The sequence below is a fragment of the Drosophila gunungcola genome, chromosome 3R (assembly GCF_025200985.1).
Source record: "Drosophila gunungcola strain Sukarami chromosome 3R, Dgunungcola_SK_2, whole genome shotgun sequence".
NCBI lineage: Eukaryota > Metazoa > Arthropoda > Insecta > Diptera > Drosophilidae > Drosophila > Drosophila gunungcola.
This window is the reverse complement of record NC_069139.1, coordinates 12,344,216-12,369,744: the sequence shown is the minus strand read 5'-3', so window position 1 is coordinate 12,369,744 and position 25,529 is coordinate 12,344,216. Positions and strand designations below refer to the sequence as shown.

Genomic DNA, 25,529 nt, shown 5'->3' with positions numbered 1-25,529 from the left:
GAGACAGATAAACTTTGCAATTAAATTATAGGTGCCCTGTCTTTGCTTTAAATTCCCGCATACGATATACGATATTGCACATATTTTCTAAGATGTGGCAACGCAAAAAGACTGGATATAGGTTTAAAAGTGATTAAAGTTAAATAATTTCGATTCATTTGATTATTTTGATGGATAACTTTTTATTTACCATGCCTTACTGCTGTTTTTACAATAAATTATTTGATTAAATATAATTTATATATATATATTTATATTCCATTTTAAACATAATAGTTGTTATTTACATTCGTTGCTGCTAAATAAACAGTCTTTAAAGGTTTGCGTCCGAGCTATCCGGTTTCCCAATTTTCCAGAAGTGGAGTGAAACCTGGCTAAGTGTGCAAGAACTTGAGTGAGCAATTAATAGTGGCAAGAAAATGTGTTTTGCGAGGGATAAACATTGATAATCTCCGCCAAACATCGATATTGGCATCGATGTTAATCCACCTCTAACAGAGAAAGCTAGCGAAACGTCGAACTAATAGAGGAGACGGGTAAATATCGATAGTCTCTGCCAAACATCGATGGAATTGGTATTTGGAAACATTGATGACATTAATATTGGCATATCGATATTGACATAGATGTGTCCACCTCTATAAAATAAAAAAAATAATACAATAAATAAATAAGGATAAAAGTAAGGATATGTGGGAGCCGCCGCGATTGAGTGCATCCTTGCGCACCAAAACGGAGCTGGAGGCGCGGAGCCGCCGCTTCAGTGTGCTGCGCCAGGCGCGAACCTCCTCCACCGCAACCGCGTCCACGACGACACACAGCCACAACCATGAGTAAGTTATGATTTCACCAGCTGTGAAATTGCACTAACCACATTTTTGCAGCAAGGAGGAGCAGACCATTGCCAAGCTGCTGGCCCAGGTGCCACCGGCGAAGCAGCCCGCCGCCAAGGTGCAGCTGCAGAAGCTGCGCAACCTGGTCCAGGAGTGCATGGGCTACGAGGAGCAGCCACAGGTGGTGGAGCACGCCGCCCTCTACCTCTTCTGGCTGCTCCTCGAACAGCGTGTACTCCTGGTGGCCACCACGCACCGGCTGCACGGCATGTTCGGCCAGACCTTCGACCGCAAGCGCACCCAGATCCACGACTGCGTCCTGGCCATCGGCGATCTGCTGGAGGAGCACGAGCGGGCCGCCCTGAAACGCTGGCAGCAGGCGCAGCGCCGGGCTCCCGGAGTGGGTCCCCTGTGGGGCGCCCACATCCACGTCCTGTGTACGCCCTCGGAGTGGATGGACATCGGCCTGCTGACGGACCTCGCCCCGGATGCCCTGCTCAAGAACCGCACCGTCAACAAGTTCTCCATGAAGTACAAATCCAAGTCCGCCCCGTCGGCGTCCAAGAGCTCCGAGGCCGCCAAGCTGAGTCCGGAGCTGCAGACCCTGCTGGAAATCTCCGAGAAACTGGACGACGAGCACCTGTTGAACCGCGTGGGCGACATTCTCGGCTCCAAGCGCAGCAGTGAGGAGCTGCAGAACGAGCTCATGGAGCTCCTGGGCTTCGACCACTTCGAGCTGGTGGGAAAGCTGCTCCAGGATCGGGACAAGGTAGCCCGGCAGTTGGATCAGTTTGCCACTCGATCCCGACGCGTCAAGGAGGTGAAACAGAAGCGCATCCAGACGGCGGCCAGTGGAGGAGCGGCGGCTGAAAGACGACCCACTGTGGCCAGTGCCGTGGTGGTGCAGTCGGCCCAGGAGAAGCAGCTGGGCAAGCTGCAGCGCCGCGAGGAGAAGAAGCTGCAGCGCATCATGCGCAGCATCAAGGACGAGGAGCCCGAGGACGACCCGAACTGTGCTGTGGCCGTGTCCGTCCAGCAACTGCGCATGCAGCACCAGCGGAAGCTGCTGGAGGCAGCCCAGCGGGAGCCTTTGCTGCTCAGCACCAAGGCGGCTAAGGCGGACTACAAGCAGTCCTCGCACAACCAGCCTATCCACTACCCCTATGTGTTTGACAGCCAGCTGCTGGCCAAGCAGCACGCCGGCTTCATTGGCGGCAGTCGGATAACCCTGCCCGACAATGCCCAGCGGGTGGACAGCAAGCAGTGGGAGGAGGTCAAGATCCCGGCGAGCGAACCACCGCCGCTGACTGTCGGCAACAAGCGCATCAAGATCGAAGAACTGGACGACGTGGGCAGACTGGCCTTTGCCAACTGCAAGGAACTGAATCGCATCCAGTCAGTGGTCTATCCGGTGGCCTACCACAGCAACGAGAACATGCTGGTGTGTGCGCCCACGGGCGCCGGTAAGACCAACGTGGCCATGTTGTCCATTGTGCACACGATCCGCTGTCACCTGGAGCAGGGAGTGATCAACCGGGACGAGTTCAAGATCGTCTACATAGCCCCGATGAAGGCGCTGGCCTCCGAAATGGTTGATAACTTCTCCAAGCGCCTGAAATCCCTGCAAATCGTTGTGCGCGAACTGACGGGCGACATGCAGCTGACCAAGGCGGAGATGGCCGCCACCCAGATTCTGGTCACCACGCCGGAGAAGTGGGATGTGGTCACCAGAAAGGGTAAGCTATCTGAACCGAAACGAGAGTTTGGTAATAATCGATTTCCTTATCAGGCAGCGGCGATGTGGCTCTGATTAGCCTGGTAAAATTGCTAATTATTGATGAGGTTCACCTGCTGCACGGCGAACGAGGTCCGGTTGTGGAGGCCCTGGTGGCCCGCACCCTCCGCCTCGTGGAGTCCTCGCAGTCCATGATCCGCATTGTGGGCCTGTCAGCCACCCTGCCAAACTACATCGATGTGGCGCACTTCCTGCGCGTGAATCCCATGAAGGGCCTTTTCTATTTCGACTCCCGCTTCCGCCCTGTTCCGCTGGACACCAACTTCGTGGGCATCAAGTCGGTCAAGCCACTGCAGCAGATCGCCGACATGGACCAGTGCTGCTACCAGAAGTGCGCCGAGATGGTGAAGGAGGGCCACCAGGTCATGGTCTTCGTGCACGCCCGAAACGCCACTGTGCGAACGGCGAACGTGATTCGAGAGCTGGCCCAGCAAAACAATACCAGTGCCATATTCCTGCCCAACGACTCGGTGGCCCACGGACTGGCCATGCGCTCGATTCAGAGGAGCCGGAACAAGCAGCTGGTGGACCTGTTCTCCTGCGGCCTGGCCATGCACCATGCGGGCATGCTGCGCGCCGACCGTCAGATGGTCGAGAAGTACTTTGTCGAAGGCCACATCTCGGTGCTAGTCTGCACGGCCACCCTCGCCTGGGGCGTCAACCTGCCGGCCCACGCCGTCATTATCCGCGGTACGGACATCTACGATGCCAAGCACGGCAGCTTCGTGGACCTGGGCATTCTCGATGTGCTGCAGATCTTCGGACGCGCCGGTCGCCCCCAATTCGACAAGAGCGGAGTGGGGACGATCATCACCAGCTATGACAAGCTGAACCACTACCTGTCGCTGCTGACCAATCAATTCCCCATCGAGTCCAACTTTGTCAATTGCCTGGCTGACAATCTCAATGCGGAGATCGGTCTGGGAACCATTACCAATGTGGAGGAAGCAATCGAGTGGCTCAGTTACACGTGAGTTGATCTTTACTTGCAGTTTCCGTGCAATATCATTCTTATTTTGGTTAAATACTACGCTTTAGTTACCTGTTTGTGCGAATGCGAATCAATCCTCATGTTTACGGCATCGAGTATGCGGAACTGCAGAAGGATCCCACATTAGAAGCCCGACGGCGAGCTCTCATCATGACTGCCTCGATGAGTCTGGACAAGGCTCGGATGATGCGCTTCAACCAGCGCACCATGGACATGAATATAACCGACTTGGGCCGCACTGCCTCGCATTTCTACATCAAGTACGATACTGTGGAGACTTTCAATGAGCTGATGAAGCCATTTATGAACGAGGCTGAGATATTGGCCATGATTTCTCAGGCGCAGGAGTTCCAGCAGCTCAAGGTGCGCGACGATGAGATGGAGGAGCTGGACGAGCTGAGGAGCTACTACTGCAAGATAAAGCCCTACGGAGGCAGTGAGAATATCCACGGCAAGGTAACCATCGAAGTTTGCATATTGTGCTTAGATTTTTATAACTATTCCATTCTTTGCCAGGTCAACATTCTCATTCAGACATACCTATCCAATGGGTATGTGAAGTCCTTCTCACTGAGCTCCGACATGTCCTACATCACCACAAACATAGGCAGAATTACCAGGGCCCTGTTCTCGATTGTTTTGAGGCAGAATAATGCGGTTCTGGCCGGGCGCATGCTGCAGCTGTGCAAGATGTTTGAGCGGCGGCAATGGGACCTCGACAGCCATCTGCGCCAGTTCCCAGCCATCAACGCGGAAACCATCGACAAGCTGGAGCGACGCGGCCTGAGTGTCTACCGGCTGCGCGACATGGAGCAGCGGGAACTGAAGGAGTGGCTGCGAAGCGATCGCTACGCTGAGCTGGTTATCCGCTCGGCCCAGGAGTTGCCCATGCTGGAGGTGGAGGCCAGTTTGCAGCCCATCACTCGGACGGTGCTACGCATCAAGGTGGACATCTGGCCCAGCTTCACGTGGAACGATCGCGTTCACGGCAAGACGAGCCAGAGCTTCTGGCTGTGGATCGAGGATCCCGAGTCCAACTACATTTACCACTCGGAGCTGTTCCAGGTCACCCGGAAGCTGGTGATGAGCGGTCAGGCGCAGCAGCTGGTGATGACCATCCCGTTAAAGGAGCCGCTGCCACCGCAATACTACATCCGAGTCAGCAGCGACAGCTGGCTCGGCAGCACCACCTGCATCCCACTGTCCTTCCAGCACCTGGTGCTGCCGGAGCACCATCCACCGCTGACGGAACTTCTGCCCCTCCGCCCGCTGCCAGTCAGCTGCCTGAAGAACGTCCTCTACGAGTCCCTCTACAAATTCTCGCACTTCAACCCCATCCAGACGCAGATTTTCCACTGCCTCTACCACACCGACAACAACGTGCTCCTAGGCGCTCCCACCGGCAGTGGCAAAACCATTGTGGCGGAGATAGCCATCTTCAGAGCCCTGAACCAGAACCCCAAGTGCAAGGTGGTGTACATTGCTCCGCTGAAGGCGTTGGTCAAGGAGCGCATCTCGGACTGGGAGCAGCGTTTCCAGCGCTCTTCGCTGGGCCTGAAGGTGGTGGAGCTGACGGGCGACGTCACGCCAGACATCCAGGCCATCCGGGAGTCGCAGCTGATCGTGACGACGCCGGAAAAGTGGGACGGCATCAGTCGCTCCTGGCAGACGCGCGAGTACGTGCAGCATGTGTCGCTGATCGTCATCGATGAGATCCACTTGCTGGGCGAGGATCGCGGACCGGTCATCGAGGTGATTGTCTCGCGCACCAACTTCATTAGCTCCCATACGGGGCGGTCCATCCGAATCGTTGGACTGTCCACAGCCCTGGCCAACGCCCAGGACCTGGCCAACTGGTTGGGCATCACCAAAATGGGTCTCTACAACTTCAAGCCGTCGGTGCGTCCGGTTCCGCTGCAGGTGCACATCAACGGCTTCCCGGGAAAGCACTACTGCCCCCGCATGGCCACCATGAACCGGCCCACATTCCAGGCCATCCGCACCTACTCCCCGTGTGAGCCCACCATCGTGTTCGTCTCGTCGCGTCGACAGACGAGACTTACTGCCCTGGACCTCATAACGTTCGTGGCCGGCGACTCCAATCCCAAACAGTTTCTGCACATTGCCGAGCACGAAATGGAGCTGATCCTGCAGAACATCCGCGACCAGAACCTCAAGTTCTGCCTGGCCTTCGGCATTGGGCTGCACCACGCCGGTCTGCAGGAGCAGGACCGCAAGTGCGTGGAGGAGCTGTTCCTCAACCGGAAGATCCAGGTGCTGGTGGCCACCGCCACGCTGGCCTGGGGCGTCAACTTGCCCGCCCACCTGGTGGTGATCAAGGGCACCGAGTACTTCGACGGCAAGGTGAAGAAGTACGTGGACATGCCCATCACGGACGTGCTCCAGATGATGGGCCGCGCTGGGCGGCCGCAGTTCGACAACGAAGGCGTGGCCGTGGTCCTGGTACATGACGAAAAGAAGAACTTCTACAAGAAGTTCCTCTACGATCCGTTCCCCGTAGAGTCCAGCCTGCTGGGAGTGCTGCCGGAGCACATCAACGCCGAGATTGTGGCCGGAACGGTGCAGTCAAAGCAGGCTGCCCTGGACTACCTCACGTGGACGTACTTCTTCAGGCGGCTGCTCCGCAATCCCTCGTACTACCAGCTGCAGGGCGTGGAGCCGGAGAATGTGAACGCCTTCATGTCCAGCCTGGTGGAGCGCGTGGTCTATGAACTGTCTGGGGCCGCCTGTCTGGTGGAGCGGGACGGATGCCTGGTGCCAACCTTCCTGGGGCGAATCAGTTCCTACTACTACCTGTCGTACCGCACAATGAAGCACTTTCTGGAGGACCTGCAGCCGGGCATGAGTACCAAGGAGGTGCTGCTCGCCATTGCCGATTCCTACGAGTTCGACCAGCAACCCGTCCGGCACAACGAGGACAAGTACAACGAGCAGTTGGCCGAGATGAGTCGCTTCAGGCCTCCGTCCGCCTCCTGGGACTCGCCGTACACCAAGACGTTCCTGCTACTCCAGGCCCACTTCAGCCGCCAGTCGCTTCCCAATTCGGACTACCTGACGGACACAAAGTCGGCGCTGGACAACGCCACCCGAGTGATGCAGGCCATGGTGGACTACACGGCGGAACGGGGATGGCTGTCCACGACGCTGGTGGTGCAGCAGCTGATGCAGTGCGTCATCCAGGCGCGCTGGTTCGACGGCAGCGAATTCCTCACACTCCCGGCAGTGAACGAGGACAATCTCGATGCCTTTTTGAACATACCACACGATGATCACGACTACTTGACGCTGCCCGTGCTCAAAGAGCTGTGCCGAAAGGAGTACGAAGTGCTGGCCAGACCCCTGCGAGATACCTTCGAGGAGCACGAGATCGAGCAGATGTACAAGGTAAGTTTACCATACTCTTAACCTTGAATAAATTTCTAAAAAGTCCATGTAAACCTTTCAGGTTATTCAAGATATGCCCGAGATAGCATTGCAAATATCGGTAGAGGGTCGCTATATGGAGGATGAGTACGCCAAACGACCGCTGTCACTTTCCGGAGGCACAAAGGCGGAATGGATGCCACTGCATGCCAATGAGGACTACGTCCTCACAGTGAATCTGCAGCGTCTCAATGCCACTGGACAGCGGAGAACTGGTGGCCAAAGCTACACGGTGCACTGCCCCAAATACCCCAAGCCCAAGAACGAAGCCTGGTTCCTGACCCTCGGCTCCCAGGCCAGCGACGAGCTCCTGGCTATGAAGCGGGTGCCCATTCGCGGTCAGCGCTGCTCCAACCGCATTTCGTTCCAGGCAACGCCGCGACGCGGACGTCTGCAGCTCACTCTGTACTTGATGTCCGACTGCCTGATAGGTTTCGACCAGCAGTACGATCTGCACTTCGAGATCATCGATGCTAAGGAAGTCTAGGAATCCCAGATGGGGTCTAGATCGTATATTTAAGACAAATAAAGTAGCATTCTGTAGATTTGAGGCTTAACTTTTAGTAAATGCTAAATGAATTTCCCGTTGGTTCATATGTCCTATGAACATTTTTCACAGCCACTTTTAGCACAACTTAAGTTTGTAGACAAACTGAACTTGCGTATTTGTTGTGTGATCCGCCAATATGTATAACATTTTTATTATTAGTAACTTGCTTCGACACGAAGCTCCATTGTTAAACAACCATGTAGAACTGGCATGCATAAACGAAAAACCTATGAATTTATGGAGTAATGATTTTCTATTATGTGAAGTTAATAAAATTTGTATTTAAATGATTCGGTGTTATAGAATCATTGTTTGAAGTATAAATGAAATTAAGGGTAAAAAGTTTGTGTAAAAGGTTATATACTGACCTAAAAAACATTTAACAAAAGATTGCAACATTAAGAGATCCAGCAGCAGGTTATAGATATCCCTGTAAATCATTAATCCTTAAGTTTTTTTGGTATACAGAAAAAAGGTTTTAAATCGTACAAGTTTACCGCCGCTAAGCTATTCGCTGCGAAAATATGTAAACGACCGACCTCATCCAGATGTATTGTTTACGTGAGGCGTCTTTTAATGGCGAGTTTTATCTGCGTCCTGCCCAGTTCTGGCCCGCTCCCCATCCCCACACATGGCGCTGAGAAATGTAAGCATATTCCGGTGATTAATGCAGATGCCCACCACACCGGGCTGATCCCCTGGGGGAGTCCTCGAGCAGCGGGCGGATAAGGAGCCGGCGGTCTCCTAACGCAACGTTCGAGTAATTAAACTTGATTAATTGTCTAGTCAGCATGAAGGTAAAAATCGGCGTAGCCTGGATAACAAAACGGAAATGGAAATTAATTAATATGAGGCTAAATAAAACAAAAATAAATAATGAACCAGTTTTCTTTGGCAAATCGTGGCAGAATACTCAGGGGATATTCGATGGCCGATCACCACGCAGTCCATTCAATAAGTTCGAGTGCCCAAAATTGCCAACATCCAATTTAATTTAATTTTCACCTGCCCAGTTTTCGCATTCCTCAGTGCAGTTCTGCCACCTTCGCGAATCGGCAACGTTGAAATTCCATAATCAGCAAACAAATAAATAAACAGGTGGAAAACTTTTCAGAAACTTTTGCACCTTGCGCACATAAAGGGTTTCATTTTGTCTTGGCACGCTAACTTTTCAGCCCAATCAGCGATGGCATCCAGTGGAATTTATTTAATTTGCATCCAGAAGTAGGAAAAGGCATTGTCGCTATTTTTATTTTAAATATTGCTGTTTTGAGTTGATTTGGTGAATAAGTCATTTTAAATAGAAATCCTTAGGTTTTAAAATATTTATTATTTTGTTTTTTATTTTAGATATGAAATACAATATTTCATCTGAGAGGAGTTACGCGTAAGGTGTTGAGTGCTGGTAACTAGGACCTTCGACTCTATTTTCGAAATTAAATAATCTTGCCTAATACGTTTTGGAATACTATTACCTTTTCTAACATTGTTTTTTTGACAATATCCGTTATCCAACACCACACAACTTTTGACATGTAGAAATCCAGCGACAGTATTGGCAAGCTTTGAAAAAAAATATGTATATCTGTCAGGAGCTTTCACTCAGTCGCAATTTATTTTTCATTTCGTCAGATATTGAAAATGGGTTCTTCTAAGTACGTATTTAGTTTTTGCGAAAACTTTTAATTTGCAATTGTTTTATATTTTTTATTTTATGGCTTGAAAGCGCGGAGAGCTCCAGAATAAAGTCGTTGATTAACTTCTCTTCTTCGCCTAGTCGGCACACCAATGGTCGGACGCAAAAAATAACGAATGTGCCCGGTTCCAAGGAGCCCAAAGTCCAGATGGTGCAATGGAGTTACGCCGGATACGGCAGTTTCCAGGCCGGAAGTCAGGAGCGACTCAAGGTATCGCAATTCTCCGGACGTGGGGACCGTACAAACCTCATGATCAACTTCCTGCCGCAGGACATGAAGGAGGCAGAGCTGAACGCGATCTTCTCCAGGTTCGGCGAGATCCGCAAGTCCAAGATCATCCGCAACTCCTTCACGGGCAAAAGTTGCTGCTACGGCTTCGTGGACTTCGTGTCCAACCGCCAGGCGGCGGCGGCCAAGAACGAGTTGGATGGACACCAGATCCGCGGCAAGCGCCTGAAGGTGGCCCACGCCAGGCCCTCGGGGCAGGATAACAGGAACGCCAACCTGTACGTGGCCCACTTGCCGAACTACATGGATGAGCAAGGGCTGCACGACCTCTTCTCCCCCTACGGCCCCATCCTGGACGTGAATGTCATGCGGGACAAGCTCACCAAGCAGGGCTGTGGCGTGGCCTTCGTGCGATACGAGCAGTTCAAGGACGCCAAGGTGGCCAAGCTTGCCATGGACCAGCGCCGCATCAACGGGGCCTACCGGCCCATCACGGTCAAGTTCTACGAGCGCCAACTGAAGGGACACCCTTCCCAAGGCCGTGGTGGTCCGAACCAAACCTCTAATGGCCTCCAGTTCAAGTTAACCCAGCCGAACAACAAGCGACGTCTAAAATCGCCACCGATCTCCAAGCGCCGCATGGAGACGGAGGCTCAGAAGGATCCCAAGCGTCCACGAGTTCGAAATCACTGTGAATCCCAGCAATCATTCAATTGAAATTTATTTCAACACTTCACTATATTATCTATGCATCTTACGTGTCATATTCAGAATTAACTCAGAACAAATGTTTGCAATATTTCGCCATATTATTTTGAATTTTAAGCAATATATATTTTAAAGATGTATGTTGATAATTATATATAATATCATATCAAATATAAAAATAACATAGTTTGTAATATATTTTGCCAAAGGTATTTTAGATTTTGTATATTGATATTTACACACTTATCATATCAGATATAAAAATTATATCATTCTATTATATCATTACTAGTTCAGATCAAATTTAAAATATTTAGCCAAAGGAGTTTAAAGCATTATTTTTTATTTGGTTTTCTAAATGCTTATTTCGTTTGCCTAAGGGATACTTGATCATCAAATCAAGACTTGCCTTTTTTGAGAATCAAATTCTTGTGAGCTGCATTTTGGATTTATACCCGCCTTCCTTTAGGTAGTCCGCCCAATTAATTTCTGCCTTAACGTTTTCATTCAGTTATGCATTTGGCTGCCCTCCGTTTTCTGGCTTACATAAATAATTCATTATTTTGCCGCAGGAGTTTGGCTTATCGTTGGCAAACAAGCCACTCCTACGGACACGAGATCCTCGGTTCCTAAAAACATTAACGGCTTTATCAATCGCCTGGTACCCTCGACTTACCCAGGGGCTGCCAGTTGGCCCAAAAGGTGCGTCTTATTCGGGGTTTATGTTTCTGATTTCGATTTCGGGATGCATGCAAATAAATAATGAACACAAAGGGCGCATAAATATTTGAAGATCGCAAACCGAATAAGCAGGAAAGACCCACGAAAGTAGGTGGGAAACAAGTGAATTGAAAATTATTTCCAATTCGTTTGCTTTTCTCATTATAATTGAGGCGCAAAGCTGCCTCTGCATCTCGGAATCGGTATCTTGTTCAGTTCCTCAGTTTGTTTCCCTTTCGACTGTTGCTCTTGTTTCAGCCTCTGGTCCATTCAGATTTAACTTACAGATTCTGTTCACTTCCCTTTGCTTTACAAGTGCCCTTTGTTTATCGAAGCAAGATGCACTTTTTTGTAGCCGAGGTATAAATGGTCTTGCATAATCAAGAGTTGGCTGAAGGGGAATACTTTACAGAAATACCTTAGCACTATACCACAAAACTCCAAAAATGTTTATTAAAGATAATATCCTTATTTTGACATATATATTTTATTTTACCTGCCTTGTCCATGAGCTACATCCTTAAGTAACATACATGTTACGAGTTGCATAACAAAGCCTTTTTTAATGGAAAGATACAAGTGTGTTGGCCAAACAACCTAACCGAAAATTCCTTAACTCCTTTAATCAGAACATATAATACATTTAAAAAAAATTTACGAAACTTTTTTTAAAAGAAAAATGCAAATGCATTTGCTTACCCAATTTTTCAAACAAAAACTTAATGGACGTTGAAGGATTGCTCTTTTGTGAATTAAATGCGCTGTGATGTATTAAAAAAGAAAACTAGACAAAGGCGTAATGAAACCTAAAATTGAGAACAATTGTATTTCAACTTCATCTTATGCTAGAAATGCAAATCAAAGACAAATTTTCACTTCCCTTTTGTTTACAATTTTCATTTCATTTTTCTTGTCAGAGAGGCGCTCGTCCCTAGCAGGATATGGAGTCCTTGGACAAAAAGGGCTGCAGCCCCTTGATAAGCAGATTATACGCTTTTCACCATTCTCATCCTTTTTCGCCCTTGGCGGTTCTGACGGAGAATGTTTTGGGGATTTCCATTGGAGCCATGGCTCCGTTTATTGTTGTATTGACATTTGTGGCATATTGTTTTCAACTGGGATTACTTTCGGAGAAGCGATTTGCTTTCAATCAAATTGTATTAGCTTAAATTATGTTCGAATGTTAAGAAGCGAAGTCCTGGACTTACTTTTGCTGATTTTCCCTGCATTTCTCACCAGCCTAAAGTATTTTACTTACACATTTTCCTTAGTGATTTCGACTCATTTGTCTTGCTTTGTCCGCAAGCATTAAGAAAACAGACTGCCCACAAATTGGCAAGGGAGGAAAAAGCGGCGGTGGCTAAAAAGCTTGTCAACCAAGCCGCCCCCACGAGCGTCACGTCAGGATAATTAAGAAATTTTTCAGCTCCCGCTGCTGGACCACACTTTTGTGGCCCTTGGTGGTGCGACTTTCGCTATCGAAATAAATGGAAATTGATTGAATTCCATTAGGCCAGGCCAGGAACCGATCCAAACCGAACGCCTGCCTTTCAAATTAGGCGAAAACTAATGAGCTATGCACATGACCATCGACAGCAGGCATTAAAAGTTGTCCAGCTTTCGACTATCATTTTCAGGGCGGCATTACGTTTGAAGGGGCGAAGAGGTCTTTCTCTCCCCAGAGGAGAACATTGAGTCATCAGGGGGGTTTCCTGAGTTTGGGGAAGTGTTCAACCACTGCAGGTCTGGTAATGGCTAGCTATTACAGGGTTCACTCGCCTGCAATGTCTGGTTTATTGAGTTCTATAAAATAAACTAGTAAGCCTGGAGTAATGGACTCGTATATGAAATCATTTCTCTGAGTACTTCAGTAAATATTACAATTCAAATATATATACATTGATGTTTAAAGGCTACCTGACGATCCTCGCTCTCCGGTTTATTATGAGCTCCAACGCCAACTCCTTTTTGCAAATGATAAAGTTGCTACGAGGACCTTCGAAGGGTCATATAATTCGCCAGGATCCGTGACGGGATTGTCAGCCAGTCCGGCAGTGGAATCAGTGCATGCGTGCCCCATTCATCATCGTCAGGAGCACAACACACTCAGCTCTAACTCAACATATTGTTGCAGCATATTTTACGTGAGGGGTTACCGTAGCTACTACCCCAAATCGCTCTTGCCTGCGTGGAGATTTTTTCAATTTTTAGCGAAAATTACATCATCACTTATGCTGAATGAGATTCCGCTCGCTCCTGACTTTTTGTGAATTATTAAAAAATTTCTTTGTCAACAAATCACTTGGCTCTGGGATTGGGCGTTTGGGGTTTGGGGCGCTTCACTAAATAAGGCGTAGGTCATACACACACATGCGATTTACATTAGCCGCTCCCCTCCGTCATCACACAAACAAAAAAAAATCGAAATTTAAAAACGTCGCAAAGAAATTTGTTAAATTTGGAGGGTTGTTTGGCCCAGGACTTACAACCCCCTGATGATGTATGACGGCAAAGGTGGAAAATCGTTTCCAAACATAATTCTGTTTGCCTGACACCTACAACAGTCGCATAAATCTCGGAACTCTTTAATTTTGGTCCTGGGCCGGTAAACTTAAAGCCCTCACTTCGACTCCGGCTCCGCCTGCGGCAGTCGTTGACAAATTCAATAATTTTTCCCATCACAAAGGGAGACTTTTTGGTCGGCGGCTGAGGCTTGTTTTTCTCTGACGAAAGCGACCAAAATTGATTGACGCTGATTTGAGTGTGCGGGCGGGGGGGTGTTGCAAGTCCCTGGCTAAATTTAATTTCGCCCCAAAGAGAAATCACACGAAATCGACACCTGCCGAGGCGCCGGAAAATAATCAAAATAAAATATGGATTTGCCTTTGTTCCACGCGCCCGAAGGGGAATCCCAGTTGGCGGAGCAGGCGAGTCTACCAATCTGCAATTTGTCTTGTCCTGGCGGATGTGGGTGTGTGTTGCGAGTCTTGGTGTGTATGTGAGTGTGAGTGTGTGTGAGTGTGTGTGCTTGTGAGTCTTCTAAGCCGCTCGGCAAACAAGCGGAAGTTTCCCCACGATGCGTTAATACTCGAAAATTTGAGATAAGGCCGGGTTCCCTTTCCCCCGGGAGATAATGCCGGAAAGCTGGATGCTTGGCGTTTTCCCATGGTTGGGAATGGGTTAAGAGTTGTCTACGACTGCCTGCTGATTACGACAATAAGTTCATTCACAGGTCCATGCTTCAGTGGGTCCAGACCCAGTTCTAAGCTGAACAGATTTAAACTTTGAGTGTCTATATTTAGATCTAAGGAGAATTTTCAATTGAGCTTTAGCTAATACTTGGGCATTATCTGTTGCTCTCAGAAATTTCTCGCATTTAAGGAATTACTAATTAATATAATGTTCAGCTTTAATATTCGGTTGTATTTGATTTCTTTGGTATTGATACTTTGCCTAGACTTTTCTGAATGGAATTTTCCCAGCCACTATTAGCCTTTCTTATTGATATGAAGAAAATGCACTTGGCGGAACGTTACACGAAGTTTGGAGCCACAAATAACACCAAAGTTGAGAAGATAAGCGCAGAACATTGGCAGGCGAAAATAATTTGCCAAACGCGGAATGCCAAAAGTTGGCCGGAACGGGAAGCCCAGACCAAATATTGCAGACACATTACCGCGCTTCAATTTCAATAATGTGGAACACTCGAGTGTGAACACAAACGTGCTTCGCAAAACTATTCTGGGCGAAATAGTTTGCCAACACATCTGTTGGCATCTCGGGCAAAAGAAAGGCCAAAAATTGGTATTATTGAACAGCAATAAATTTGCCTAGAACACAGGAAGTGAATGTGGATGGGATAAGGGCTGGGAATGGGATTGCGACTGGGATTGGCTAATAGGGACTGGGATTCAGAATCAGATGGGAATTGGGCAAAACAAAAACCAACTTTCAGGCAAAAATGGGCAAAAGTTTTAATTACCCATAAAGATGTTCGAACACGAAACAAAAACTACTACAATGGAAGGGGGTCGGGGGGTGGAAGCAAAGTGTTATGGCAAATGACTCGGTCTCGCCTCGGTGGAGGGGCTGGAAATGTAATCGACGGCACCAGGCAAGGCCAGCGAAAGGATCCAAGGAGCAGCTCCCCTCGTAAAGATCATAACGCATTAAATTGGCCCACAAATTGGCCTCCTCTTGGCCTGGCCCATTTTTCAGAAATCAATGGCCAATAAGTAGGCAATGGCCAAATCGTTTTCTACTCAGTCAGCCGCCGCTTCTGTTGTTGAGTAATCGCAATTTGGCAAGCGATGCTCAACTGCCCAACTGGTGGTCCAGCTGGCCACCTCCTTTGCACTGTCATCCGTGGCCAGGACACGCCCTCGAGATATCCTTGGCTGTTGTGTGTCGGGCTTTGAGAAGTTAAGAATTCAATTGACCACGAAATCAAGATTATTGTACGAGCCCAAGAGCTGAAGTGGGTGGTGCGAAAGTCAAGCAAGGGCAGGCCACTCGGACCACAGTTGGCCTTCTTTTCCCAAGGATCCGAGTGGGGTTTTGAAGTTTATCCCTGGCCGGTCGGTCGGAAGTGCTGGCGGCTATCCACCGACCACTGACCACTGACCACTGACTGACTGTCTTAACGGTTCCGGGAAGTGGCCATTGAAACCCCCGAAGAGCGGTGTCGGGGCGATGAGCTGGAAAGTGTCCGATAAATCCAATTCTGCCTGCAGCATTGGACTTATTAAACTGTCAGCGGGGATTCATTAGGTGTCAGGACAATTAAAGTCGGCAAGAGTTGTGTGTGAGATGATGAACTGGGAACTGACAAAGAGTTAATAATTCTATTATTTTGAAGCCAAAGTAGTTAAAATAAACTTCAATGATAAACAAGCATCTAATGCCCATCAAATACAAATCTTTATCCCATTATACACAAATTATAATTTAATTCCCAACCTAATGGCTTCCCCCCAGCTGATTCCCATGCTAATAAAATATCTATTTACACTTTCAGTCATATTTCATTGGACAGTTTGCTCAGTTTCCGAAAACATAATGTCTGGCAAGCACTCAATTAGCAGGCAGTTCGCGGCCATCAGCCAAACCAGGACGGGCATATAAATACAAAAAGGGCAGCGTCCAATTGGGCGAAGCGATGTCCATGTCCAGTTTTGGTTAATTGAAAGCAAACAGAACAAAACGCAGCGGAAATGCTGCTCAAACACGCTAGACGACATCAGCGAAAGCGGGAGGTGGAAAGTGGCAATTTGGGGGTGGCAGCCAACCCCTAAATATTATTTATGCCCCCCCATATATTGACCGTTCATTTCGGGGCTTTTAACGCCTGAAACGGCTCTGTTTCTGTTCCTGTTTTTGTTTCTGTTTGCCCGCCTTCGTCTGGGTGCGCCGACGGACAATATTTATTAACTCGTGACCAGTTAGTGGACCGAGCATTTAACATTCGCCGGCCGCTGATTGTTGGTGTCGCCTTGCACGGAAATTAGTGAAATTGTATCGTCCTCGACTCCGTCGCCCCGAGGTTGTAACTTAATTAAGTCCGAGTCGATTTGGGTGGGCCAGCAGCTGCTATTTGGGCAGGAGCCGAGCAATTGACACAGTGACACCAAGGAGCCACTGTCCTGCGGTTTCTGGCCGTGCATGGCCACAATGCTTACATAACTCATCGTTTCTTGTGCAAGTCGGAGGGGGAAAAGTATGCATACTTAATGCTGAGCTGTGTCAAGGGTGAAGGAGTACTGGTTGGCTACTATTTAAAAATTCTGTAAAATTCCAAAAATATATTTAAAAAAGAAAAATGTATTGTTGATCGAAGTAAGTTTTAAATTTAATCTTCAGAAAATAAGTAGAAATATATTATATAAATACAAATACTAAGCATTAGTTTCAGAAAAAAATTCAAAACAAAGTTTCATACCCTTAAAGCGTATTTAAAAGGCGACTTAACCTTCCAAAACACACTCTGCTTGTCGTTAATTTTTTGTGTTGTACGATTTTTGGCCCCTTTCATGTCAAGGCAGCATAATTTTCAGGCATTTAGCAGGGCCAACCCGGAAGCATTTGGCTTAAATGTCTGGTCATTTGTAAATAGTTCGTGTCCCACAGCCGCAGACGCGGCACTTGACGGAAATGGCCAAGAAATGAGCCTCGGTTTGCTCGACCGCACGAAAGTGTCACGGCTTTCACCTGGCTGGGGAATGCCCCATCCTTTCACCTGGGGTGTGTTTTCGTCCTGTTGACTTGGCCAGAAATTAGCACAACATTAAATAACACGATTTTGTCGCCGTGATAAGCGAGACTCGCATATTTGTTCGCGTTGACCTGCCCTGACATGAGTTATGATCTTGTAATAATTGGGAAGGGGCGCACCCCATGCATATTTTATGGAATTTACTTTAATGGGCTGAGCGGATGAGTTATGTCTTAGTCCGACTTGGTTTGGGCTAATTAGGTTAACGCTGTGAGGAGGGGTCAAGGTAGAGGATAGTTTTGGACTAAGACCTAGTTATGCTTACGGAATTTGGGAAATATTTTTAATTTTACAAAAATAACCGAAAAACGATATTTTAAAATATTGAAGACCAAATCCAAACTAGAAGATATCTTTGTAATTTTTTTTATTATAATATAACTTGATTTTAGTATGATTTCACCCTTACACTATACATTGAGTTTGTACAATTCTTCGAAACATGAGGAATTATAATATTGATTGTCAAGTTAAAAACTACCAATAAATGTATGCCTTAAAAACATTTGAAGAATAAATTCATAATAAAAAATGATGATGATAAAATAAAGTTATTTTTTATTAAATATTATTTTTTTTTATACATTTTCTTAATCATGGTCATTAAACTTAGTTAAGTTATTTTTTGGATAGCTCCTAGCGCTCCAAAATGTTATAAAAGTCTAAGTCAGGTCAACAAAATAAGGTAATCTTCAAAAAATGATTTAAACAACTGGATCAGCAATGGAAATCTAGGCATGTTACCTTCCCATTCAATGGATCACTCTCCCTCTTCCTCAACGCAGTACTGTTACATAAAAGTATTCCTCAATTAGCCAGACTCCCACTCATTTGGAGCTGGGACCCAGTGGAACTTAACTTCTTTTCTGGTAAATGGCTGGCATTTGTTCCCACATCTAGGACAGTCGCAGCGTCAGTCAGTCAGTCAGTCAGTCTGGCTGCCTTTGGGAGGCCGAGGAGCTGCGGTCGTTCATTTCACGGCCCGGATCATCAATAACTCATGCCAGGCCAATTTGTACACTTTGGACAGTTTTGTGTTCGGCGTTCCCTTCTTGACTTTTGGCCAGCAGTGCAGCACGGAGCAGCGGAGAATAGGCTCGCCGGCCGAGACTGAAGCCACATTTCAAAAACAGTTTCCAGGGCATAAATCACTGGAGTGCTCCAGGAGTCTGAAGATTTGCCAGTGCGGGAACGGGAACGGGAACGGGAACAGTTCGATTTGCCAGCTTCAAAAGTTTTGCAGCTCCTCTCTGCCGCTGTCTTCATTTGGACGGATGTTTTTTTTTTTTGGCTCCTGTTGGTTCTTTATCATGGGGCAAATTGATTTTTTGTTTGGACCAGGCCAAAAATAACGATAAATTGAGCAGATGTCACCGGGCGAGAAGAGAGGCCGAAACTACCGAGTTGAGTTGAGTTGAGCTGAGTTATAGTTGGGCTTGATGTGTGGCTTTCAGTTACCTGCTCCGGAAGTTGGCCAGGTCTTTCGGTTTGGCCGGCCTGGCATATCGTCGCCTAATTTGTGGAAAATTGAGATTTATGGCCAGCAATTCGATTCGTCTACTTCTTAAAGTTGTTGCCTGCCAAATTAAAGAAATCGAGGGCTGAGCGGGTTGAGCGGATTGAGCAGAGCCCAGCTAATTATGATTAACGACCGGCTAATGACTGTTTTCGCCTTCGACGGCGTATCAATGTCACACATCAGCAGATTTCGCAGCTCGGCAGAGTTGCAAATTTATTGAAATTTTCTCTAAAGCAGAAAGCAATCAATATTCGATACTTTTCCTGTGCACACATTTAAATCCTAACATATTGCTGCTTAAAAAAGGAGGACAAACATAACGACAATTTCACGCTACAAATGTTTCGATTAAAAATTTCCTTTTTTTTTGTGTGAGCCGAGGTCGTTATGGGGTTGCCAATAACGCAACCACACCCCCCATCCTCGTCAATCCACTCCGCCCCGGTCATATGTGCAAAGTGTAAGTAACGGGGAAAACAAAATACGGCGGATAGCGAAGCGGAAAGAGCAGGGAACCAGAATCCCCGGCAGCCACTCGCCGGACTCCATTTGATATTTGCTGAAGCACGACAATGAATAATAACTACACGGAATGCATATGCTAGCAAAAAAGGACGAACCCATGAAAATCCTAGAAGGGTTGAGCGGAAATTGCTCTGCGATTTAAAGAATTTCTCCTTATTTATTTTTCGATATTTGAGTGAAGAGAGATGCTATTGAATATTAAGTAAATATTGTTACAAGAAATCGTATAAAGAACTATTGTATATGAGGAAATCTCTGGTCCAGTTTTCAACTCAAACCATTCCCAGCCGCACAGCAATTACTGAAAGCTACCTGCGCAAAAATTGCAATAAAACTTTGGCAAATATTTCATATCAGAGACAATGCCCCCGAACCTTTCGGTGCCTTGGCTGTATTTATTTGCCATTTGCTAGAGACTTGTTTCATATTTATCAACGTCTGTGGCAAATAATTTTATTAACTTTTGCGCAAAACTTCAGCGATGCAAGGGATGGGCCAGACAGACTGTGAACTGTTCGCGAAAAGTTGCAGTAGGTGCAGTTTCGTTGGCCCTCCACAGACTAAGGATCCGAGGGGTCCAGAAAGGAACGGGGTCGGACACTGAAGCAGGGACAACTTTGCCATACAGGCGCAACACTATCTGGGGCGCATATTTTATTATTATCCTTTCGCACAAATAAATATACTTCTGCGCAAATTACAAAAGGGCGAAACTAACTGGTGACTTTAAGTTGGAAAGGCAACTATATCTATGACCGTTAGCCCTCTGTCCACTCCCCCTTTCGCCACCCCCACTTACTGGGCTGTGCGACAAAAAGTTTCGTCCCGATCTAATCAAAAATTCACTTAAAAAGTTTGCACTGCCAGCACGAGGCTGAATGACTTGAAGTGCAACCTTCGTGTTGGTGTTGCTGTTGGTCGGGCATTGTTGCAGCTCCTTTGTTGCATGTTGCAGGACTGGCGGATGGCGGCAGGACATCCACGGCCGGCACTTAATGAAATCTTTCTTGGGCCTCGTCCTTTTGGCCAAACAGGGAGGATTGCAGTAAGTAAAGGCAACAGACTGGGACACCTTGTAAGGTATTCTCTTCGCCGGGATGGATAACTCGACTGGCTAAGTGGACTTTGCGATGGGTTTTGAACTTTTTAATAAACAGAGAGAGTACATTTAAAAATAGGTTGAGATTTGTAAGACTTAAAAACCAAGTTTATTATATTAAAAAGTTATATTAAACAGAGAGAGTACCTTAAAGTCGGAATTCGGTAAGAACTTTTTAATCCTTTCGCAACTGACATATTCCATTAAAGTGCACTTCCACTGCCCAATTTAACGCACTGCGTTCGATAAGTGAAGCACTCAAACCAGCTTAAGTCAAAGCCTTAACCACAACAACGACTCCACTTTGATTCTTTCAATGCAAATTGCTGCACAATCGACTGCAATCGACAAGAGCTTAAACTTCGCTGCCACAGTGAGTGACACAAATGAAGTGTCAATTTTAATATCCCGAATGCAAAAATGAACCAGCGAGTTGAGCAGCCGGAGAAGGAGTCTGCCAATCTCCTGGGCACAACAATGGCCCATCCGCTTTCCATTCCATTTTCAACGCCTTACCCCGCTTTTCCGGCACAAATTGCATGAAAAATTTCGCGCACACTTAAAAAATTTTCAAGTGCAGTGCCAAAGTCAACGACTAGAGGTTTGGGGTGCTGTCTGGCTGGTTTTTGCTTTATTTTTGTCCCTTTTCTGCTTTTAAATTTGCACAAAATTGCAAATAACTTGCAATCAAGGTGCAAGGAGTGCCGGCCGAGTGCAGGGGGATGGGAAAGGGAAAGGGAAAGGGAACTAACTTTGGAGTCACAACAAAATGGCGCAGCCTGAGTTGAGTTTCATTTCGCCGGGAACGTCGGCGAATCAATTTGAGTTAACTCGAGTCTATTGTTTCAGCGCTGTTTTGGTCCGCTTTAAGCTCTCCACAGGCCCCACACTCCGAGTCCTGAGCTTTTGTCGTCAGCTAAGGAATTTTTATGAGCTGCCTTGCCGTCGTCCTTCTGTCTTTCGGCTCTCAGTCGCGCCAATTTCAGTCCCGACTCCCGCTTGTTAATATTTCACCTAGATTGATACTGCAAAAAACCAGAGCGGGCTCACCAGGCGATATATATATATATATATATAATATATATATATAGATAGAGAAGGGAGCGGATCTGGGACCGTGACATCTCGCCAAGTGGCTTGGTCGTGGGCACAAAGCAGCTAGGAATTTCATTATATGCACCCCGGGCCAAAGGACAAAGACATGTTTTTAATAGTTTCGCATGTTTGTGCAGCAGCAGGCTTTGTTTTTTTTTCGGCTCCGAAGGCTCCTTTGCCCGCCTTTAGTTTCCCCTTTTTTAGCTCCGATTGTTTGCAGTATGCGCAAAGTTTGGCCAGATTTTTGCGCTTGCATTTTGAATAGTTGCATTTTTGAGCAGTTCGTGGTGCAGAGCACAAGTTGTGGGCCTGCCATGGGTTAATCGTAATGAGTGAGGGATGGTGTAGCTTGAAAAACTATCCGCAGAAAGCTCAACCAGACACAAGCAGACTTTCAAGTAGTGAACTTTTTAAATTTAAAATTTATACAAACTAAATGAAATTTGAATAGCCTTCCTCTGAAATAAGCAGAGCCTTGTAAAACTTGTATTTCACATCGCTGTCCCAAAAGTAGGCAGTTAACCTTTTTTATTGAACATTTTGATACCAAGATAAGAAGCCTATTCATCCATTAACTTACGAATGGGAGAACCTTATTTATGAACACAATTTTGGGGCGTAACTCAATCGAAATCGAAATCGAAACCTTGTTGCACATCTATTAAGAGCAAATGTCAAAATTAATTGGAACACGTACGCTGGGGTTCACTTGTTGGCTCCGTTTAACCCTTCCACCGATGTGCCACATTAACTTTCGTTTTCAGCTGGCTTTCCCTCGACTTTCTTTCCTTTCCTTTCCTTTCCTCTCCGTTCCTTTCACTATGTTCTGTGTGCTATAAGTGGGCGTGGCCGGGCGTCTGGCGAGTCTGCGGATACTTTTGCAGCGTCATCGCATGATTACGTCGATTTCGGGACCGGGTAATCATGTGGTGCACGAGCACACACCCCGATCCCAGTATCCCATTACCCAGGCTAACATTTGGACCGGCACTAGGAGAAGGAGCAGGAGCAAGGGCAGGATCTGGATCGGAATCGGTGGCAGGACCGGACACAATTATCGGGGCCAAAAGGGCTTTCAATTTCACTTGGTTAGCTGCAAGTAAACAGCTTTGCAGCTCCTCGCCCAGTTGGCTTTGGGTGGCGCTCAAGTCAAGCATGCAACCACCGCAAGCGGCACGCAAACGCATCAAATCAATGAAAGTTCCTTGGCCATCGATGCCCGCCCAGGACGCCCAACTCCGGCTCATTTGACCACGGTTTGCACTTCATTGATTCGCCCAAGAGCGGAGGCAATTGAAAGCCAAATGGCACAGGGGAAAAAAATATTATTCCTTTCACAAATACTGCTTTGAAAGCGAAAGCAAGCGAATACCAATTCTGTTTAATAGGGAAGTTCCTGAAAATATTGTTTAAAACGGAAGAAACCAGTCTTAGGTTTAAAATTAATACACTCGATCTTATCGCAAATTAAATTTGTATCTTATTTTAAACTTATTATTCCGAATTTAAATGTTTAATTTTAAAATAATTAAACTCATTTCACAACTTATTAAAAAAAATAAGAAAAACTTTCTTTTGTTGTTGTAATATATTTTAGTCTGCAATACCTAACTTGATTTCTTATAATCGAATATTTGACATAGGCTTTACTTTCCAAAATAAATACCAAACCCGCATTACTTCTCGCAGTGAAGCCAACAATGGTTCGATCTCTACTTAAAGCATTTTCGATTCACTTTATTTTCCACCCATTCTGCTGCATTGGGTTTATGAAAATGAAAATTGCCAAGAAAATCGAGCAACCAACAAATTCTTTAGCCCTAGCTCAGTTCATATTTCACAGTATTTTCCTTTGGAATTTTGGGCTTTGTTATTGCACTTGTTCGAGCTTATTGCAGTACAAGCCCTCGATGTGCCCTTCCCATCAACGTCAAAAAGTGCATAGAAATATAAACTTTCACCGGCACATCTTCCTCAGATATGCTTGCCTGATTTAATCGGAATACAAATCGCTTATCATAGCTAAGAGAATAGAAAACAAAAACCCATACAGAAATATAGGGCTTTAGTCTTTTAAATAGAAAAAAAATTTTAATTTAATTTAAATTTTAAATCAGTGGACCCGCAATTTACTTAATAAGAAATAGATTCATTTTATTTTAATTGCGTCTCAATTATGTCATAATTTGTTTGTCGTGACCAAAAAGATAACAAAAGTCGACCGTATTTTTTAAATGACCCCAAATAAAGCAAAATGTGTTTTGGAATTAAATAGACGAATTTGATAAGAGTTTGTACTGATAGTTGTAATAACACTAGTGAGTAAATAACATAGCCTAAGTACAAATTCGTTTTCCCCAGCTGAGGCCCCAGATCAGAGTGATGGAGCTGATGAGAATGGCCAAAGGAGCTGGACCAGTGGATCCATTGCACTCATCCGGGGACTGCTTGTCCCACGCAATCTGGGAAGCAACACCGTTTTGCTCGGCCACCGACTTGACCAAGTCAATCATCGCCTGGCTGATCTCCCGCTGCCGAGTGAAGAGCTTGAAGAGCGGCACTGGCGAGATGCTGCCGAATCCGCAGATGAGGGCAAAGGAAACGTAGTCCGTGTACATCAACTTGTAGGTGACTGTGACCGTATCGTAATGCAGGTCGAAGATCCCGAACTGGGTCCTGTTGACCCAGGGAAAGTCGACGGAGTCCTTGGTGAACTGCCACCCATTGTTAACTGTGCTGATGAAGTTCAAGTCCAGCGACAGGGTTTTGTCCTCGATCTCGGCGGGAACGGACACATTCAGGCACTCCAGCACCTGGACATTGGGCACTCGGGCAGCCTCATACCAGTAGCCAGAGAGCTATAAAAAAGTTGAGGAAATTAGGGGACTTATATAAACCTTAAAATTGTACATGACGAAGTATAAAGATTTAAACCACTATTCAAAAATTTCAAATAAAGTGAACAGTAGTCTTAGTGAAAATTGTATTGGTAAAAGAAAATGAATCTAATTTCAATAAAGAATTTTCTTATTATTTTTTAACAAACTATTTAATCTGTGTACCGCAAAGTATTTCCATTTAAGCTTTATAAATTGTGTGATAACTCACTAGCGTCAGGTTAAAGTTGAATCCGATGCTGTCGTTTCGGCAGCTAAAGCCTTCGAGTGCCGCAGGCAACCTGGGCATCCTCAAGCGACTCCCGGCAACACTCACTAAATTTCCACAGATGCCTAAGACTGCCAAAATCGTAAAAACGTTTGTTTGAGCCTGCATTTCGATCCGTTCGCGGTGCCAACCTTCAGACAACTAAAGCGCTGTGTCAATCCCTTAGTTGCTGTTGCTTCTCTAATGACGTGCTTATCAGCTGCGCTGACATATTAATGAAATGACTCTATGAGTCACTTTCGCTGATAAGGTTTACACCGCCATCAGACTGTGTTATCTACCGATTATTGCACGTGCACTTCCTAATACAGATATCCTTTTTCTTTGAAATTGCACTTTTTTCATTGCTAATATGTGGTTGCATTTTTTATTTTCTTTTTTTGTATCGTTCGGCACAACTCCACGCAAGGTTTTAAAAAAGAATTCTTGATCAGTTTAGGTTTTCCTTGTATAACTATTTTATGACTTTCGCTCGAACAACCATACCGGATTAAAATTTTTATAAAAAATTAAATGGACTTTGACCACTGGATGCACTGCATTCCCTAAGCGATTGCTTTTTCCATTTAATTAGGGATTCGAATCCCGATTCCTTGGCCTGCGTATTGACTCTGTCGTAGATTTCCTAGCTTACCTCGCGAGTACGAGTGAAAAGCTTAAGGATTGGGACAGTGAATAAGAAAATAAAAATATAACCCTCAAGGTAATAAATATGCAGATATATATAGTGTAATTGTTAATAAGAAATCCATTCCTAAGCCAAGAATCGTAAAATAAATGTCATCACACCCATAGCTTTAAAGATAAGTCACCCTTGTCTGGAATGTACAATTTGATTGCTAGTTTGGTGAACCGATGATTCACGGAGAATAATCGCTTTGTCAAGTCA

At 46.2% G+C, this 25,529-nt stretch overlaps 3 protein-coding genes across 5 annotated transcripts; 2 read left to right on the top strand and 1 right to left on the bottom strand.

Moving 5' to 3' along the window:
* Positions 1-606: 606 nt before the first annotated feature.
* Positions 607-7,613, top strand: LOC128266250 (activating signal cointegrator 1 complex subunit 3). The gene is made up of 6 exons (XM_053002638.1): positions 607-833; positions 885-2,569; positions 2,623-3,598; positions 3,667-4,075; positions 4,136-7,024; positions 7,086-7,613. The coding sequence occupies exons 1-6, from the start codon at positions 691-693 to the stop codon at positions 7,548-7,550; spliced, it is 6,567 nt and encodes a 2,188-aa protein (XP_052858598.1). The 5' UTR covers positions 607-690; the 3' UTR covers positions 7,551-7,613.
* A 1,518-nt stretch (positions 7,614-9,131) lies between these two features.
* Positions 9,132-10,347, top strand: LOC128258439 (ELAV-like protein 1). Of its 3 annotated transcripts, XM_052990067.1 has the most exons (3): positions 9,132-9,268; positions 9,340-9,520; positions 9,581-10,347. In XM_052990067.1, exons 1-3 carry the CDS (start codon positions 9,255-9,257, stop codon positions 10,253-10,255), a joined length of 870 nt encoding a protein of 289 aa, XP_052846027.1. In that variant the 5' UTR covers positions 9,132-9,254; the 3' UTR covers positions 10,256-10,347. The 3 variants fall into 3 exon arrangements, with proteins under 3 accessions (XP_052846027.1, XP_052846018.1, XP_052846007.1); XM_052990058.1 differs by having other exon boundaries at positions 9,391-10,347; XM_052990047.1 differs by having other exon boundaries at positions 9,340-10,347.
* A 13,256-nt stretch (positions 10,348-23,603) lies between these two features.
* LOC128255899 (uncharacterized) lies at positions 23,604-24,804 on the bottom strand. The gene is made up of 2 exons (XM_052985764.1): positions 24,584-24,804; positions 23,604-24,333 (listed from the first exon to the last, which is right to left on the bottom strand). Exons 1-2 carry the CDS (start codon positions 24,746-24,748, stop codon positions 23,812-23,814), a joined length of 687 nt encoding a protein of 228 aa, XP_052841724.1. The 5' UTR covers positions 24,749-24,804; the 3' UTR covers positions 23,604-23,811.
* Between the last annotated feature and the right edge of the window lie 725 nt (positions 24,805-25,529).